This window comes from Ogataea parapolymorpha, chromosome IV, assembly GCF_000187245.1.
Source record: "Ogataea parapolymorpha DL-1 chromosome IV, whole genome shotgun sequence".
Taxonomy (NCBI): Eukaryota; Fungi; Ascomycota; class Pichiomycetes; order Pichiales; family Pichiaceae; genus Ogataea; species Ogataea parapolymorpha.
Window position 1 is genome coordinate 1233893 of NC_027863.1, and position 18365 is coordinate 1252257.

At 46.5% G+C, this 18365-nt stretch overlaps 11 protein-coding genes across 11 annotated transcripts; 7 read left to right on the plus strand and 4 right to left on the minus strand.

Annotated features, from left to right (window-relative positions):
• Nucleotides 1-49: 49 nt before the first annotated feature.
• HPODL_03738 (Single-stranded DNA endonuclease, cleaves single-stranded DNA during nucleotide excision repair) lies at nucleotides 50-3085 on the minus strand (the record flags this gene model as incomplete). Its single annotated transcript, XM_014080068.1, has 1 exon — nucleotides 50-3085. One exon carries the CDS (start codon nucleotides 3083-3085, stop codon nucleotides 50-52), a length of 3036 nt encoding a protein of 1011 aa, XP_013935543.1.
• Nucleotides 3086-3355: 270 nt separating this feature from the next.
• On the plus strand, nucleotides 3356-4084 carry HPODL_03739 (uncharacterized protein; the record flags this gene model as incomplete). Its single annotated transcript, XM_014080069.1, has 1 exon — nucleotides 3356-4084. The coding sequence occupies one exon, from the start codon at nucleotides 3356-3358 to the stop codon at nucleotides 4082-4084; it is 729 nt and encodes a 242-aa protein (XP_013935544.1).
• A 114-nt stretch (nucleotides 4085-4198) lies between these two features.
• Nucleotides 4199-5062, plus strand: HPODL_03740 (Elongator complex protein 5; the record flags this gene model as incomplete). The annotated part of the gene is made up of 1 exon (XM_014080070.1): nucleotides 4199-5062. The coding sequence occupies one exon, from the start codon at nucleotides 4199-4201 to the stop codon at nucleotides 5060-5062; it is 864 nt and encodes a 287-aa protein (XP_013935545.1).
• A 2-nt stretch (nucleotides 5063-5064) lies between these two features.
• On the minus strand, nucleotides 5065-6069 carry HPODL_03741 (Maintenance of mitochondrial morphology protein 1; the record flags this gene model as incomplete). The annotated part of the gene is made up of 1 exon (XM_014080071.1): nucleotides 5065-6069. The coding sequence occupies one exon, from the start codon at nucleotides 6067-6069 to the stop codon at nucleotides 5065-5067; it is 1005 nt and encodes a 334-aa protein (XP_013935546.1).
• Nucleotides 6070-6112: 43 nt separating this feature from the next.
• Nucleotides 6113-8218, minus strand: HPODL_03742 (Vacuolar transporter chaperone 4; the record flags this gene model as incomplete). Its single annotated transcript, XM_014080072.1, has 1 exon — nucleotides 6113-8218. One exon carries the CDS (start codon nucleotides 8216-8218, stop codon nucleotides 6113-6115), a length of 2106 nt encoding a protein of 701 aa, XP_013935547.1.
• Nucleotides 8219-8546: 328 nt separating this feature from the next.
• HPODL_03743 (uncharacterized protein) lies at nucleotides 8547-11309 on the plus strand (the record flags this gene model as incomplete). Its single annotated transcript, XM_014080073.1, has 1 exon — nucleotides 8547-11309. One exon carries the CDS (start codon nucleotides 8547-8549, stop codon nucleotides 11307-11309), a length of 2763 nt encoding a protein of 920 aa, XP_013935548.1.
• Nucleotides 11310-11328: 19 nt separating this feature from the next.
• On the minus strand, nucleotides 11329-12033 carry HPODL_03744 (Oxidation resistance protein 1; the record flags this gene model as incomplete). The annotated part of the gene is made up of 1 exon (XM_014080074.1): nucleotides 11329-12033. The coding sequence occupies one exon, from the start codon at nucleotides 12031-12033 to the stop codon at nucleotides 11329-11331; it is 705 nt and encodes a 234-aa protein (XP_013935549.1).
• A 109-nt stretch (nucleotides 12034-12142) lies between these two features.
• HPODL_03745 (putative membrane protein) lies at nucleotides 12143-14557 on the plus strand (the record flags this gene model as incomplete). Its single annotated transcript, XM_014080075.1, has 1 exon — nucleotides 12143-14557. One exon carries the CDS (start codon nucleotides 12143-12145, stop codon nucleotides 14555-14557), a length of 2415 nt encoding a protein of 804 aa, XP_013935550.1.
• Nucleotides 14558-14832: 275 nt separating this feature from the next.
• Nucleotides 14833-16125, plus strand: HPODL_03746 (glycosidase CRH1; the record flags this gene model as incomplete). Its single annotated transcript, XM_014080076.1, has 1 exon — nucleotides 14833-16125. The coding sequence occupies one exon, from the start codon at nucleotides 14833-14835 to the stop codon at nucleotides 16123-16125; it is 1293 nt and encodes a 430-aa protein (XP_013935551.1).
• Nucleotides 16126-16182: 57 nt separating this feature from the next.
• Nucleotides 16183-17682, plus strand: HPODL_03747 (ATP-dependent RNA helicase DBP3; the record flags this gene model as incomplete). Its single annotated transcript, XM_014080077.1, has 1 exon — nucleotides 16183-17682. The coding sequence occupies one exon, from the start codon at nucleotides 16183-16185 to the stop codon at nucleotides 17680-17682; it is 1500 nt and encodes a 499-aa protein (XP_013935552.1).
• A 171-nt stretch (nucleotides 17683-17853) lies between these two features.
• On the plus strand, nucleotides 17854-18291 carry HPODL_03748 (uncharacterized protein; the record flags this gene model as incomplete). The annotated part of the gene is made up of 1 exon (XM_014080078.1): nucleotides 17854-18291. One exon carries the CDS (start codon nucleotides 17854-17856, stop codon nucleotides 18289-18291), a length of 438 nt encoding a protein of 145 aa, XP_013935553.1.
• Nucleotides 18292-18365: the final 74 nt, after the last annotated feature.

The following is an 18365-nucleotide window of genomic DNA, read 5'->3' on the forward strand; positions in this document are numbered from 1 at the left end:
TCGTGAAATGGCAGGAGCTTTATGGCAATGATTCAGAAGTGACAGAGGGCTATGAGCCAAGCTTGTGGTCCTGATCGTGTTCCTTCTGCTGCCTACGTCGCTTGGAAGGCTGCTCCTCTGTCTCTGCAGAATTCTTATCAGCATTTCTTAATTTCGATGTGGCATTTTTTAATCGCTGCCCCATTTCCAGATCACGGCGGCGCCTTATCATCTCAACAGGGAAAAATTCCTCAATGCTTGTCTGCGGCTTGTTCATGTTCTGGATAATTGGCAGCAAGATGGTGTCCACTTTCTCCTTACCCCATCCAACATTGTACATCAGGAAAGTGCGCAGCTTGTCGAGGTTGGGGTAGCCCCATTGGAACTCAGACTTATCGTGGTCAACCTCCGGATGCAGATATGCTTCAATAACACGTTTGTCCGGAAACTCGGGAGTCAGATATAGATCAGTTTTCTTCAACGACTTGCGCAACTTGCGCTTGACCGTTGTTTCCTTGGACTCATCAATAATACCATTTTGATAGTCGAGCCACCAGTGTTTAAAACTTTCCAGTGTTCCAAACTCAGCAAGAATCTCCATTGCTGCAACCTTTCCAACACCCTTAATACCTTCCGTATAATCGCTTCCTAATAATAGAGCTAAGTCAATCAACATCCTTCTATCCAGGCCTAGATCGCGCTCCAGGTCCTCCATTTGGTAACATTCAACGAAATTCTTCTCGTTGAACATGTTTTTGTACACGCGGTCACCCCCAAAAAGGAAACAGTCCGAATCGTCTGTGATAATGCCGTCCACCAATCCCAGACGAAGAAGCTCAGCGCATTGGGCTTCTGCCTCCATCGGCGCGGTTATGTACGGGAGGCCAAACCGGGAGAGCATGTCTTGGATATCCAGAATCATTCTGACGGTCACCTCGTCTGCATCTCGTTTTTGTTTCTTCATACTCTCTTGAAGTTGCACTTCGTCGTCCATTGACCAGAAACTGGAAGACGATGATGGCTTTTTGGTACCGACTTGATCCACAAATTTCTCGTACGCAGCTTCCTCATCCTCAAGGTTGTGCTCGAGCTCCTCTTCCTCGGCGTCCGAAAAAACGTAGTCCAAAGGTTCTGGCATTTTGGGGACTTCCTGTTGCATATTCTCCTCAGAATGTTTGGTTTCCCTCTTGGCCTGCTGACCTACCGGAGTCGGTATAGCTTCTATAGCCTCTTGGCCATCGGGGTCATCTGAGGAATTGTGCTTCAGCTCTGGCTGGTCACTCACAGTAACACGCTCCAGCGTGTCATGGGCCTGGTTTGTTTTCTCTGGCTCCGGTTGTGGCTCAGGATCTAGCTCTATGATCTCAGGCTCATGAGCTTCGTGTTCTTCAACATCCTCATAATCCTCACTTTCATCTTCCTCCAGGTACGGTTCCAGATCAGCGTAATCGAACAGTCCGGCTTTTTCGTCCTCAGTTTTATCTACCTCAGTCTTTTCGTGGCTTCCCGTCTCGTGATACGCGTTCTCCGAAACTCGAGTCTGAAACCAGACAGGAGTTTCTTCTGCTTTCTTTTTATCGTTCTTTGGCTTTGGCTCTTGCTTTGGCTGTACGCTCTTGGGCTCCTCCGTTTTGCTAGCAGAGAGTATACTGCTTTTAAAATCAAATTTAGGCACAGACACAGGCTTTGACTCAGTGACCTTACCTATATTCGACCCAAGCGATTCCTTGGTTAATATTAACGGTGGAGGAGCCCCGTAGTCAAAAGGCGCGTCATTTTGCTGCTCCTGTTCCATCATATTATAATAATCCTGTTTTGATCGTTCAACGGCCTGTCGCAATTGCTCCTCCTCGCTCATTTCCGCGGCTTTCTGCAAGTTCTTCTTGTTGTTATTCGCGTATTCGTACAGCGACTGGATCATCGCCATGGTAGTGTCCTCGTTATTTTCTGAGCTCTCTACCTCGCCAACAAACATCGGCTCAGATGCAGCAGTCCCCATCGGAGAGACCGGCTTGACAGGCTCTATAACATCCTCCCACTCTTCATCATCTTCGTCTTCGTCCTGCTCCCCATCGCTGTTTAGATCAATGGGTTTCTCTGCACTATGGCCATCATCTTTGATCGACAAAGTATACCCATTTTCGTTCCTCTGGAGCTCGTAAATACGATCACGATCGCTAGCAATACGCCGCGACTTGGCCTCCTTCTCGTCCATTCCCGCCACATTCATCAGCTTTTGAGTGAGAAAATTGCGCTTCTGCACCATCTGAATTTGAAATTTAGAAAAATCCATGCTATTCGGGAATAATGTCTCCAGTTGCTGTTTTGTGTAGCCCATTCTCAAACGCGAACGCAGTCGCAAGTGAGAAAGAACTATATACTGAGTAGAAAGTGGAAGACGGGCAAACTCCTCGGATTTTGGGTCGATGGTGTCGAGATCAATGCCTCCAAGCTCGTCTTGAAGATCAGAAGTAAGTCGGTCGTACTCATAATCTGTGATCACTCGCTGGTCATTCTTGTCTACTTTGAAGCTGTCAATGTGTGGGAGATCGTACTCGTCTTGCCTGCGGAATATGCGATTTTCATTCTCTTTCTTGGGCGTCGGTTTCTCAAGTGTCTGTTCCTGCTTTTTGTCCCTGGTGTCAAAATAATTAGTGTCTTCGTAAAACTCAGTAAACTGTAGTTGGTCAATAGGCACTTCTTTGGTCTTGGCCTTGGATTTGGGCTTTTTGGGCGCATCAGGCTTCCCCTCGGCCCGATTCTGAAGCTGTTTTGCCAGCAGTCTGCGCGCAACCTGCTCTGCGGTTTCTTTGCTGCCTTCTCTTTTCTCTCGTCTCTTGCTGATGGTCTGTTTCTTCAAAAGCGGCGCGCCACCATCAAAAACAAACACAGGCTTGATTCCGAAGTAGAGAAGCTTGCATATTCGGCGGAAAAACCCAACTATATGGGAGTTGATCAGTTGATTGCCCTGCACATCTCTCACAGCCTTGAGGAACTGGTAGATCCAAATCGAGGCGTCAACAGCAAGCCGTTTCTTTGCCATCGCCTCGAGTCGCACAGGACGCGCTGTGGGGCCGACAATCTCCCAGAGTCCATGAACACCCATGAATCAGATATAATTGTCTATCGATATTCGTTTTTTATAAACGTCGATCGACGCCTTGGGGCCCTTAAATTTTCTTCTCTGAGGATAAATCTCTCATCCCTATTTCTTTGGGCGATAACATCTGGTCGCCTATAACGATTATAGTTTTCCCCTCTTCCTGCTCATGGCAGACTTTAAAGTATGTTCAGCCATTTTCCGAGAAAGCGCCAGATCTAACCGCTAAAGTTGCAGACTCCTATCGCAAACAAGAGAAAATTAAATTCGGAGTTTATGATGGCTTACACGCCCGAGCATCCTCACTCTATGCCCAACCCTGCCACTCAGTCCAAACCACAATGCAAGTTTATACCTCAATTTACAAACAATGAACAGAAGAACTGTTACAATCTGTTTAAGGAACTTCAAGACACGCCGAAAACAAACGGAGAACTAGCAGTGTCCGGGTCTCCCGTGCCAATTGGACAACTAACGCCGTTCTTGGTAGCAAACCAGCATCCAAGGCAATTGAGCAATAACACTCCAAGAAAGCAGCGACAGCATGATCACTCACCGCTCTCCCCCTCGATACAGCCTATATTCATTCTTCCAAACGACCACGATAGAGATATGATGTCTTACACAGAGATTCAAAGGTTTCCGTCAGAGTTCAATCCACGACAGGCGGCAAACATGCCTCACAAAGAGAAAGTCGACAAGTGGATAGTCAACGTTCCAGCTTATCCTCACCAGGGTAAGGAGACATGGTATAACGAGTGCTATCCATCGGTGGTGGAACTGTCGACTGCGTCGACGCCGGAAGAGTCAGATGTTGATTTTGCAAGCCACCAAGACATTATCGAGTTTCAATCAAGAATGATCACTTTTCTCGTGAACCGCTCGTATTACAACGACCCCACCGAAGATATTAATCGAGGCGAGGAGTTCGAAGAAGCTAACTTGGCTGAGTACTCATACGAGACCAACGAAGCAGACTTTAATTACCACGAAGGTATTTATTAGGCATTCATGACCCAAAGAAGAGCAATTGCCCAGGGCCTTTTCTATACAGAGTTATGCTGATCGATATACTAAAAATCCAGGAAAAAATTTAAAAAAATAATAAAAATTCCATCAATGAGTTCTGTCAACTCGGCAACTGTTCTCCTGAACAGAGTGCTGTCACTCAAAGAGGTATCGCCACTGCTACTAGTGCTGGATTCTGTTATTCAGTCAAGTTACTACTTCCAGCAAGAGCTCATACACAAGGCCAAGAGCGAGTCCGTTCCTATCACATACTTATCCTTTGAGACTCTCAACCGACCCGAAGTGGATGAGTTCGTGCTTTGTGACGAACTGTCTCCCGAGAAAATTATTGCTAAAGTTGGCAAGAATACAAAACAGTTAGTGATAATCGATTCGATCAACTATATTCCTGAAAATCAGCTCAACAGTTTCCTGCGCGGGATAATATCGCCCACTACAGTCCTCTGCGCAACTTACCATACCTCAATTCCTCAGGTTTCAGCGCCTGGCTCTCAGAACATGCCAACCGCTATTCAAAGGCTGCTGTTCATGGCAACGACAGTTTTTGAGTTAAAGCCTGCAAACTCGTCACTGACAGATGAGGAACTGGAAGTTGCGTCTCACAAGCTGGAGATTCCTGTTGGGGTATCAAACAAGCCAATTTTCGAGACCAAGATGACTTACAGAAGGAAATCTGGCCGCGCTTTGGAGTATGCATTTACTATAGACACACTGACTCACGCATACCAAGTAAAGCAGGAACGCGTTGCCGACGGAGACGACGCCGAGCTGCTGGAAAATCTCACAACTTTTAACTTGACCACCACACAGAAACAGAAGCTGGCTCGTGAACAGGTGGATCTTCCATTCTTGCAGGCCCAGCAGTCTTTGGGAGCCGTGGGAGGCGCCATTGTTTACGAGTTTGAAAAAGATGACGACTACGATGAGGATGATCCTTATGAAGATCCGTTCTGAGTCTATATGGTTTCGTCTTCATCGCCCGTGGTCGTTTGACGAGTTGTTTTCTTGCGCGGCCACAGGCTAGGCAGTTTGATAAATTGGAAGCGGGGCTCGATGCATCTCTCTATGAACCAATTTCTCAAGGTGTTTTCGATAATAGAACTAATGCGAGGAATGTTTTCTAGCTTTGTACGGGAGCCGATCAGCGACTTGATATCGAACTCGAGTCGGAAATCTGGGCTGAACGAGAACATGAGTCCAACAGAGTTGTCTGTAGCGTCAGACTCCTCGGCGCTGCTGATTAAGGAGACCGTGAGACAGCCAGAAAATCTGACAATAGAGACCGACAGCTTGACCGGAAGCGACGCTGCTAGCGGTTTCGGCTGGTTGATCAAGAGTTTGGTTTCGACTCCTAACGTAAGCGTGTCTGCCACATCGACATCGATTTTTGCTTCTAGTCGTCCGTCTGTATTCTTGATTCGACAATTGCTGAAGATCGGGAAATCGTTGCCTATACTTATTTCTGTAATCACGATTTTGTCCAGAAAATCTGGTATGATTGAGGACCCGAATACTTCGTTCAGCGAGCGATGGATATTGTTGTTGTTGAGGGCCTCGTTCCTAAACTGCGATATGAGTTGGGCGACCAACACATTGAACCAGTCCAGGGATTCGGGCTGGTGGCTGCGCACGTCGTAGTATGTTTTTTCCAGAATTGTGTCTATTGTAGAGTCCTCATTTTCCTGGGCCGCATTTGGTGCGTTCAGCACAGGAACATTCACTTTCTTCGAGTTGCCCGGTACTGTGGGCGCGCTTTCACTGAAAATGAAGAACCTGATGAACATGACGAATAGTACGATCACAGAAAGCTGGCCCAAAATAAGACCCTGCGTAAATGTCCATGTCGATTGCGGCGTGGCAATCAGACGGTGCTCGGGTGGCCACGATACTATTTGCTCCGCAATTTTCTGCGACAGCTCTTTGATAGATTGATCTGAATAATCGGGGGATTCGATGCTCATTTAATAAATATACATTATTTTTTTCGTGCACTGAATATTTAATTTATTTTAGTAGTCTGAAAAGGAAGTTGACAAAAACTGACAACGCCAGAGCTGAGCAAACCAGCACAGGGCCGAACTTATCATCGTAGCGCACAGCACGCTTGTTTCTGATATTCACGACGCGGAAAATGTAGACATATGTGGAGTAGACAATTGTTAGGATGGCAGTGAAGTAAAAACAGGTGGAGGTGATCAACGAGACCAGATCGCCGTAATTCAGAAGGGTATGGGCAGTCGCACCAAAAATAAGGGCAATCGAGAGCCATGAGAGGTAAGTTCGTTCCGTGGCAAAGTAAACTTTAGGTTCCACCCGCACCACAACAGAGATCTTCTTCCCTGGTGGAGCAGTGAACTTTGCATCAAAAACAGTTCCCTCCGGCACCTTGTTGAAGGAATGGTCTGGTTTGGTGATTTCCTTGTACCAGGAGACCAACCTGCGTATTAGGGTATTATTTTCAGGGTCCGAGGTCTCCTCAATTCTATTATTGTTTTCGTTGAAAGAGACAGATCCGTAGTGAGGAGCAGCAGAGCCCGAACTTAAGCTGGAGCCGGCCAGCTCCTCCTCATCAAGCTCTCCATGGCCAGATTCTGTATGGCGTTGTCTCACAATACCATAGTTCTCATCCTTCTTTGGTTTTTTAATGTCGACGTCCATCTGAGGCAGCCAAAACGGAATCAAGTCAACTCTGTCAGAAAGCAAGGTGGCACAGCCGTGAATAAACTTGGAGAATTTGGGAACAGCTTCCACCAGATGTGAAGACACCATTTCTTTCACCCATTGTGGGGGCTCCTGGCCCATTTGGGTTTGGAGTTTGACTTCCAAAACGGCATACGGAAATCTCTCGACATCTTTAGGAGGCAGGTTAGCAAACGGATAGTTCACTCCAATATCCATTCTTCTCCAATTTCCGTGGGTTCGGTCGATGCCGTCAAAGTTGTCTTCTCTGACCATTGTGAGCTCCGTATCCAGAGAGATTCTGACTCTTGCATCTCCAGGGAGCTGGAACGCTGTTCTGTTGTAGAAAGACCTCATGACCGGTCTCAGCTTGTCCTTGATGACTCTATACTGCACTTCCTGAGCAAGTCTTTCGAGGCTCTCAATTTCTTGCACGCTTTTCTTACCATCCTTGCGCATTTTCTCAAATGCCTGCTTGACAGTGTACTGTCCCTTCATGAACTCATTCACGTTTTTCTCCTTGAGGGGGAATCTGGCCTTGACACTCTTCTCCCCTGTCCAGTCCTCTCTGTGGGTTTTTCTTTCAACAAAAACAGTCTCTGCACCCATTCCTCCGTACCATCTAATTCTGATGGCCTCTGCTCCCTCAGTCTTAAGCAACCGTCCATAATAGAGGTCCATGTCCTTGTTGTCGTAGTAGATCGAAGTTATTGCCGAGTCTTCGGGCTCAAACTCCTTATTCGAGTTGAACACGAGTACAGGAAGGTGTTTCAGAATAATAAGTTTCAGCTCGGTGATGTTATCAGGATGCACCCAATACTTTGTCGTTTGACGGACAAAGTTCTGCATAGAACCTCCGGCCGCAGAGTCGCCCTTTACAGGGTTTCCTCTTGTTCTGACGAGGTCATAGAGCTTGGAAAGGTTCACAATCAGAGAGTCGTAATTGTCCTTGTAAAATGCCTTGGCGTTCAGCCGGGCCTGGAAAATAGGCTTGAGGATGAACTTGGTCAGCTTGTCATGCTTTTTGAGGATCTTCTGGAAGCCAATATAATTGAGCCTTGTGAACTTGTTGAGGTCGTGCACATCGGCAATGATATCGCTGAGCTCTTCTTCGAGATCCTGGAAGTCTTGCTCGTAGAATTCTGCCTCTTCTTCAGTGGCATTTCTGGAGTTTTCGACCGTGTCATTCACCAACTTCTCCACCTCTTTCATACGACGAAGGATTTCTTTGTGCTTTAAGACCACGAAGTTGTACACTTTGTCGAGCTCTCCTTCCATCTTGTTGAGAAAGTCCTCCTCGAGGGAGTCCGACCACTTGTTGCCATTCTTACTGAGCCCCCTGCCAATGGCATATTTCAGCTCATCGTACTGAATGTAGTAGTAGGCATACTCCTTGATGAGCGAGGACTTGAGCGTCTCTCCAAACTTCATGATGCCAAAAAGCGAGCAGCTCACAAAAATTAACTACTGACCCGCACGTGCGTGCACAGCCTCGAGATATTATTTTATATTTAGGGCAAGCTTCCAGCATGCGACCTTACACCGTGTAGAGTATATGCTTTGGAGGCTTGACAATATTCAGGAAATACGCCCGCACAGGTACATGAGGGCTGTTGGGCTATGACTAAGCAGCACATTTTAGAAAACGCGCCAGCGGAACGATTGCTAGGACCAATATCCATCTAGCTTTATTATCTGCTATACTCTCTAATTTGTATCCCTGTTGAGATAAATATTTTGTTTTTTTAGATTCTCCACGATGGCGGACCAGAGACGGAAATTGATGCGCCTCAAACGGTTCGTCAAAAGCAACCGCAGACTGCTGTTACTGATCATGACGCTATTTACTATCAACCTTCTTTATAACCTACGTGCCTCAAACTCCATTGAGTTTGATCTCGGAGACGAGTACGCTGGCACCTTCAAGGAGAAATATCTCAGAACAATCAAGTCTAGGGACCAGCTATACACGGATGAATTTTACCAAAAACTCACCGTCATGGGCCAAATCGATGATCTGGTGAACGAACCTGTCGAACGCGTGTCCTTTAATGAGACATTAAATCCGATGGACGTTCTGAAGGAAAAATACCCAAACGGTAATGACTACACCAGCCTCGATACAGCTCAGCAGGCAAATGTGTACCTGAACGATGTGCTCCCGAAAACAGGCTTTAAATTCAGACCTATCCAAGAGACCATCTACCGAGATATCTACAATCCCAAAAATTATCTGGAGTCCAGGCTGTCGAAATGGGTGGCTTTGAAGGACATTCTTTCGCCCGAGGAAATGAGCGAACTGGGTCTTACAGATGAACTGTTCAAGTCAAACTTGCTAAGGATAAAGGATCTCAAGCTCAAGATCAACGAGAACTCCTCGAGAGAGATCCTCAATACCCTGAACCATATGAGAATAGTCAATAAACTGTTCTTTCAAAATCCAGCTCCTCTTGAAACCTCCGAAATGAACGACCTTTGTCGTGAAGCAACAAAGGTGGTGTATCCATGGCTTTCCGGATACCATCCCACCTTCACAAAGTACAACAAACGTATGGATGAAGTTAATGCCGATGTTTTCGGGGAAGATGATTCTACCTGCTTGCTGAAAAAAATTCAAACGAAACTATCCGGACGGGGAATTGTCATCACAGCTTCAGACGGCCAGGTGCCAGAGTTGAGCGGATTGCTTGCCCTTCTCAGGGTTTCTGGAAACAAGCTTCCAATCGAAATTTTTCACAACAACGATCTCAGTTTGACGTCCATCAAGAAATTGATCGAAGTCGCGACAGACCCAATCATGAAACTGCCAAAGGGCACCAAATTTGCCAAGCAGCCAACTCAAGATCTTACCTTTGTAGATGTTTCCAAAACTGTCATTTTCCGCTACAAGCACTTCTTCCAGAGGTGGTACATGAAGCTGCTGGCCTGCTTGTTCAGCTCCTTTGAGGAGATCATTGTTTTGGACACAGATACCGTTCCACTACTTGGCATTGAAGAATATCTGCAATTGCCTGCTTACAGAGACACACATTCACTGTTTTTCAGGGACAGAGAAGCAAACTCGTTCCTTTACGAGGGAATCATGAAATTCTTCATTGAGTTTTTGAACAGTGACGTAGAGCGTGATTATCTCCAGTTGAAGGTGCCTTCAGATGAGACTTTACACAATAGATTCTTTGGAGAGAAGGCAAGACACTACATGGAGGCTGGCCTATTTGCTCTCAACAAGAAAGAAAAGTTTGATGGTCTGTTAATGGCTGTATCGATGCCATTCTTTAAGCTGATCTCCAACTCAGTGCATGGAGAAAAGGAATTCATCTGGCTCGGTCAAGAATTTATGGGCAGGACCTATAGATTCAATTCGCATCCAGCTGTCGCTGTGGGCACGTTGACCGACAAAAAGCATCGGCTGGTGGCAAATGAGCTGTGCTCAACCCATCCAGGACATATATCTGACGACGCCAAGAGTTTGCTGTGGTTCAATTCAGGATTCTTGACATGTAAACGTCCAGATTCGTATTTTAAAGACATCAACTACGAAAGGAATGAAGGGAAGGACTTGTTGCAACTGAAGAAAGAGTACATTTCTCCATTGCATATCACGAGCGCCCTCATTCCTCCTCCAGCAGAATACAATCTTGATTCTGGAGATGGGGAGCCAACACGTGGTTGGGTAATGACGTCCCAGTGTGAGAACTATCTTTGGTGTGCTTACGATGTTATTGGTGGAGGTAAAAACGAAAAGATCCCCAAAGGGCAGGTTATTTCCTTCAGTGCCCAAGACACCGAAAAATGGGACAACCTCGGAGAAATTTGGGTGACTTACTTCAAACTTGCCAGTAAAGGCACAAAGACTGACTTGGGCTACGTTGAAGACGATGCGTTTGATGAGTTGGGCTTAGACAAGATGCCATTTGGAGAGGAAGAAGACACTGGAAATTCATACCAGAGAGGTGGATTTGCCTCATCCAGTGGCTCTTTTGGAGGAGCTACGAAAGCAGGCAAAAAGGGAGGTGGTGCTCCAGAGAAGGGTTCGGGCATGAAAATCAAAAAGCCAGTTAAAGGACAGAAGTCCAATGACGCTTCAGATTATGAGGAGTACAATGACCCTAGAAAAACGGCTACTGCTGCAAGCTCAAAGAAAAAAACGGGCAGTTCCAGCAAGACTACATTGAACGATGACGATGCGGATTATTTTGAAAGTGATGGCTCCGAAATGAGCAAAGGTTATAAAGAAACCGATGACTTCGATTCAGTGGTGATCGATGACGAGTTATCTCGGGAGGCGGCTGAAAAGTCCAGCTCATTGTATAAGGCTGGAAAGAACATAAATGAGTTTTTCAACGCGTTTGGGTTTGGGTCACGAAACAAAATTGACTCTTCAAAATTATCCTCCTATGCTGACGATTCGGAGATAGACCTGGAATCTTATGCCGCTCAGAAAGAGGGATCGAACTCAGAAAAGGATGTTTTCAGCGAAGAACTTCTGAAGGAGCTGCAGGCTGAGAGTGCTCAAAATTAAGAATATAGTTATCATGAATTTAGTCGATTTTCCATAGCTCCAATCCGAGGATTTTGAACTTTTCCGTAGTGAGTGGCTCGTTGCCAAATGTCTCGACACTGTCGGTGGCCCCATTTTCCAGATCACCATTGATATACAGACCAAACCGCCCGCCTCCGGACCCTATGCTGACAAAGTTGTGGTTCGAGTAGATTATGTAATCGTTCATCGAAGTGTATGGGAATACTTTCAGTCTCAATTGTTCCCCAGAAGCCTCTAGCGTATGGATGTTTTTTATACTATCGCGCTCTGCCTTCCATAAAAAACAATCCCCGTTTCCATAATACTGTTTTTTGTCTAGCGGTCTTAGATAATCGTTCAGATACGCCCCAAACAGCCGGTGTTGGGTGTCCATCACAACTAGGAGGTATCCTTTTCTTCGGGCCGTTGACTCGCCTGGCTGCGGCCGCGTCCTGCTGTAGAAGGTGTTTAATGATGTTCCGTCCTGCTCCAATGAGTACTGGAGAGTCCAAGAATGCGAGATCTGGAGGATGGGAGGGATATGGAGACGAAGTTCCTCTGCCAGTTCCGTCGGCAAGAGCTTGTGGTGGGTGGTTGATTTGTAACCCTTCAATTGAAGCGGAGTTAAAGGAGGATCGTCATCTTCCTGAAACGTGCGCGGAGAGTCCATAGCTGGAGGTGTTTTGGGACTGCCGAAAACTGACTTTATCTTAAAGCGAGGCATAAATAATGAAGATTAAGATAAAAAATAAATCTTGTGGCGAACCCGTGGCTGGTGAAACGCTAAATTGGGCCTAGGGATATAATTTATCCCTATTGAGCAACACTTAGCAATGGACGCTACCATAGAGAACCCAGAGTTTTTGGATTTCTTAAACACCACCCAATCTGGAGCAGCACATAATTCTGTGGGAATTTCCTTTGAGTCATTTCTGTCTTCCCTGATCTTTTCTCTTATATATTGTTCCCTTCAAGTGTTGATATTCACCTACCTGAGAACAAGATTTAAGGAATTTTACCAACCGCTGTGCTACTGTTTGCCAGAAAGCATTCGGACGCCTCCGTTGTCAGATGATCTTTTTGCATGGGCAAAACCAATAGTATACACCCCAATTGGGACTTTCTACCGGCTAGGACTCGACTCGTACTATTTTTTGAGATTCATGTATACGCTACTGATATTATTCGTTGGAATGGCCTGCCTCAATATTCCAGTGCTGATTCCAGTGAATCTTTGTGGCGGAGATGAGCTAACTAAGGGGATTGTTAGAGGGCTAGACAGAATCTCGACTTCCAACATCTCGTCTCGAAACACCAATAAGTATATGTTCCATTTCGGCATGGCTATTTTTGTGATCCTATGGTTTCATTATGTGCTCATCTACGAGATGAAAAGCTGCGTCGAGGAGAGACAAAAACATTTGCTGTTGAGCTCCAAAGTTCAGTATAAACGGGCATCCATGTCGACTGTGCTGCTGGAAAATATCCCACACGAGCTAATGGACGAAGCTGCAATTGAGCACTTCTTTGCTACTCTCCCTGGAGGAGTCAGAAAAGTATGGCCAATTTTGGACTATCGCAATGTGGAGGCATTGGTTAAAAAGTATGAAAAATACAGAAGTTTGTTAGAAGAGCTGGAACTCAATATCATCAAAGATAAGACCCAAAACAGAGTCAACTACGCTACCAGAAATTTTTACGAGCCCATTGAAGTATTTGGGTTTGAATGTACAGTTCCCGGAATATGCAAGGTTGTGGATCCATACGACCATACAGCAGGACAGATGCTGCTCCTGGGCGAGCTCATTTTAGCCAAACAGCGCGAACTCAAGTCCGTAAAACTACAGAGTTCAAAAATCAACAAAGCGTTTGTGCAGTTCAACAAGATCAGCACCGCATATCTTGCACGCCAGCTCTTACTAACAAAAAATCCCAAAGACATGACGGTCACACTCATGGAAATGACTCCGGATGATATAATCTGGAAGAATATTGTACGCTCGGACCAAACAGCTTCGAATGTGATATGGAACGCGGCTATGTTTTTCGTTTCCATTTTGATCATCGTCTGCTGGGTAGTCCCAGTGGCTTTCGTCGGGTCAATCTCGCAACTTCCTTATCTCACTGCTCTCATTCCAACCATCAGCTGGCTAAATGGTCTTCCAGACTTTTTAACAGCATTCATTGCAGGGATTTTGCCTACAATAGTTCTCACGTTACTGACGTCTGTTGCCCTGCAAATATTCAAGGTGGTCGGTTGCAAGCGAGGAAAAATAGTGGGCTCTTCATTGGAACTGAGTCTTCAAGGCTGGGTATTTGTGTTCTTATTTTTCCACCTCTTCATTGTGATCACCATCTCTTCAGGGTTCATTGTGGTGCTGGAACGGTTTCTTCTCAATCCAAGCGCCATTCCAGCAATGGTGGCCCAAGACTTCCCCAAGGCCTCCAACTTCTTTTTCTCGTTCTTCATTTTAAAAGGCCTGACCTGTTTCGGAAACAGTCTGCTCCAATTTGGACGGTTTTCGTCAGACCTGTGCATGGACAAACTGCTCGACAAGACTCCACGAGAAAAGCTTCATCGCCGTATGAACATTCCTCAGGCCAGTTGGGGACTCACATACCCAACTTACTCCGTGTATGGCTCGATTGGTCTGGTGTACTCTGTGATATCTCCTTTAATTCTTGTGTTCTGCTGCATCAACTTCCTTTTGGACCTGTTGTCGTACAAGTACTGTCTTCTCTATGTTTACAACTACAAGAACAGTTCGGAGACAGGAGGAAAAATCTATTCAATCGGACTTCGTCAACTGTATGCGGGAATCTACAGTCTAGAGGTGTTTCTTATCGGATTGTTCTTCATCGTGAAAGACGATAAGGGCGAAAACACGTGCTTCCTGCTTGGTATCATGATGGTTATAGTTTTGGTTTTGACAATATATGTCCACATTTCTATAAATAGCCAGTATGACAAGTCATTGAATGTTGTTCCGCTGGAATTGTTCGAGGAGCTGGATCAAGAAATAAAGTTTGAGCATGACATTGACACAGCCTCCATTTTCTGTCATCCTTCGTTACGGTTCGACCCCTGCGAGCAGGTGGTCTGGATCCCCAAAGATCCACACGGACACAGCGACAGGGAACGCCAGAAACTGGAACTGCTTGGTCTCAAGGTGTTTGACCAGGGGTGCACCATAAGCAACAAGGGCAGACTGGAAATCCTGATGTCTCCGCCGGATTATATTTTTTGATTGACCAGCCACCTGGAAAAATTACCATATTGGGACAATTGTAAACACGGTAGCGTGTTTCAAGTGTTTGGCCATGTGGTGAACAGGAGCTTAGAATCACTTCTCATACTGACTGCCGCATACTCTGAGTCTCAAGGGCTATTGTGTGCTTTCTCCTGCTTTTTCAGCCATCCTAGGGCATTTTGGCGCCAACTCAGAAATGTTCAACAATGTATGTAATTTACCGTTTTTGGAACTTGGCGTTCTCGAGTCCGGATTGTGCAGGTGCTATATATATGAAGCTTGGGGCGCAATATTTCCAACTCCACCGTGAATCCATGAGATCTCCACTACTATCGCACGTTCTGCTAGGCAGCCTTGTCTCTGGACTTGCCGCCGCTGCCACAGGATCGAGTAGCGTGTCCTTAGCTACTGCCACCTGCAACCCGCTCAAAACAACAGGCTGTCCCGCTGACACGGCGTTGGCAGGAGCGATTTCGGAAGACTTCAAGTCTGCCAGCGAGCATTTCTCAGTTTACTCCACGCCAGACCAGATTTTTTATAGCGACGAAGGTTTGCAGCTCACGTTGGCCAAAAGATTCGACAATCCTGCGCTCAGATCCAACTTTTACATAATGTTTGGGAAAGTTGAGGTCCTATTAAAGGCAGCAAACGGAACGGGAATCATTTCTTCCTTCTATCTTCAGTCTGACGACCTCGACGAGATCGATCTGGAGTGGTTTGGAGGTGACGGCTACGAGGTCCAGACCAACTACTTCTCCAAGGGAAACACGGCTACGTACGACAGAGGAGGATATCACAATATGGACGACCCAAGAGCCGCCTTTCATAACTACACAATCGATTGGACAGCAGAGGCTCTTACGTGGTACGTTGACGGAAAGGCCATCAGAACACTCACCAATGACTCGTCCCAAGGCTACCCGCAAAGCCCTATGTACTTGATGATGGGCATTTGGGCCGGAGGAGACAGCACAAACTCCCAGGGAACAATTGAGTGGGCTGGTGGATCCACAAACTACGATGACGCTCCGTTCTCGATGTACATTAAGAAAGTGGTGGCTGTTGACTACTCAAACGGCTCGGAGTACCGTTACGAGGACACCAGTGGTCAATGGACGTCAATCGAGGCCGTCGACGGACAAGTGAACGGCCGTATCGATTTAGCTGAGGAAGAATTCGACGTTCTGGTGGCTGGCGGAACCTTGTACTCTGAGGACTCTGACTCTCAGACAGGAAGCTCCAGCAACGATGGTGCTACTTCGAGTCACTATGTGCATGAGTCCTCCACAAAAGCTGGAAACAGCTCTGACAACCCAACTGCCACTGCCTCTGGCTCGCACGACTCCGTCTCCACCAGTAAAAGATCCATCACCTCGGACAAAGCTGGCAACCAGAGCTCTACGACGCTCGAGACTCTGGCCAGCTCTTCCGCCACCGCTTCGGGCAACTCCTCGTCGCAGTCGGTTTCGTCCACAAACGGCTCCGAGTCGAACCATAGTTTCAGCAGCCTGAACGTTTTCGTGTCGCTTGTGTCTGCCATTCTGTTTGGATTGGCGTTGATCTAGAACCCGTACACCGCATTTTAATGTTTTTTTTGCATATAAAAATTTTATACTTATAAAATGGCTAAGGATAAAAGAGCTAGAGAGGACAAGGAGGCCGAGAAGGCCCAGAAACGTCTGAAGAAGGAGAAGAAGGAAAAAAAGGTGAAGGATGAGAAGGAGAAAAAGAGCAAGGCCAACAAAAATGAAAAGAAGGAGAAAAAGAGAGAAAAGCACGAGTCAAGGGATGAACCTCAGATCGAGGTCGACAGCGTGGCTGTTAGCGAGTTCTTGAAGACCAACGAGGTTGAGATCGAGGATCCTAAAAAATTAAACGTTTCTCCTGCCCTCTCATTTGACCACCTCAAACCCCTTGTCGACTCTCGTATCAGTAGCCATTTGGACAAGTATGCTAAGCCAACGCCGATTCAGGCAGTGGTGTGGCCGTATCTGCTCAAAGGCCGCGACATGGTGGGTGTTGCAGAGACCGGATCGGGGAAAACGATGGCCTTTGGTGTGCCAGCAGTGGAGCACCTTCTAAAATCGGATTCCAAGGCATTGCAGGTGTTGATCATTTCCCCGACAAGAGAACTGGCCAGCCAGATTTACGACAACCTTAACGAGCTGACCGCCAAGGTGGGTCTCGAGTGTGTTTGTGTTTATGGCGGTGTTTCCAAGGACGACCAGAGAAGAGCTGTGAAACGGTCCCAGTGCGTGATAGCTACGCCAGGACGTTTAATCGATTTAATAGAGGATGGCAGCATCAGCCTGGACAAAATCAACTATTTGGTGCTGGACGAGGCCGACAGAATGCTCGAAAAAGGATTTGAAGAAGACATCAAAAAGGTGATGAAGCTCACAAATGGTAACAGACAGACGCTTATGTTCACTGCTACCTGGCCGAAGGAAGTGCGCGAGCTCGCAATGAATTTCATGGACAAGCCTGTCAAAGTCACCATCGGCCAACGGGATGAGTTGTCAGCCAACAAAAGGATCCAGCAGATCGTGGAGGTGGTGGATCCTCGTGAAAAAGAACAAAAATTATTGCAACTATTGCGCAAATACCAATCTGGTTCGAAAAAGGACGATAAACTTTTAATCTTCGCTTTGTACAAAAAGGAAGCTGCCAGGGTGGAGAAGACACTCACCTACAAGGGATTCAGCGTGGCAGCTCTGCACGGCGACCTCAACCAGGCACAAAGAACGCAAGCCTTGCAAGATTTCAAGGCTGGTAAGCACAACATCCTGCTTGCCACAGATGTTGCCGCAAGAGGTCTGGACATTCCAAACGTGAAGGTCGTCATCAATCTCACGTTCCCGCTCACAGTGGAAGACTACGTGCACAGAATCGGGCGTACAGGACGTGCGGGTCAAACGGGAATTTCTCATACGCTTTTCACAGAGCACGAAAAACATCTTGCAGGGGCTTTGATGAACGTCCTACGTGGCGCGGACCAGCCTGTGCCCGAGGAATTGCTCAAGTACGGGTCACATACGAAAAAGAAGACGCACGGGGCTTATGGCGCCTTCTTCAAAGACGTCGACATGACGAAAAAGGCTAAGAAGATCACGTTCGACTGAAACTCGGCTGTGTCGATAACCCGTGCGGCTCAACGGTCTTTCAAGTTTTATTTTTAGTAGTCGTGGAGACCTCAAAAGGAGGCTGTATCTAATTCAGCTACGTATATAAATATCAAAAGGTACGCGATTTCTGGTCCCGATCTCTACAAATCAAAAACAGACATCCCAGCTATGATCATTCCCCAGTTCGTTGCCGAAAACATCCAGGCCATGATGGCCGTTTCCGACGTGTGTCCTACGGAGCTCGTTGAAAACTCCCTATACAAGAGAGACTTAAACCAGGCCTGGGACGATACCAAGAACGGATGGAACAAGTGCATGGACAAAAAATGGTGCAAAATTGTGGTGATTGTGTGTATCATCATCGGTGGTCTATTCGTGTTCTGGTTGCTTTCGACTATCTTCCAGCTGATCTGCTGTGGAGTGAAGTGTATTGACGCCATGTGCTGCTGCTGCTGCAGAGGAAGAAGGAAGACAAAGGAAGTGATATACAAGGAACAGCCGGCACCTACGTCACAAGGAAACGCCTACACCAATCCAAACATGTACTATCAGCAGAACTCCAATCCATTTGCTGACCGAAATAGGTACCAACAACAACATTACTAGGTTCGATTTATAGTTTTAAGAGCGATTTCTACTGATATGGAGTAGTCTTCTAATGATGACGTCAGGATAGTCTA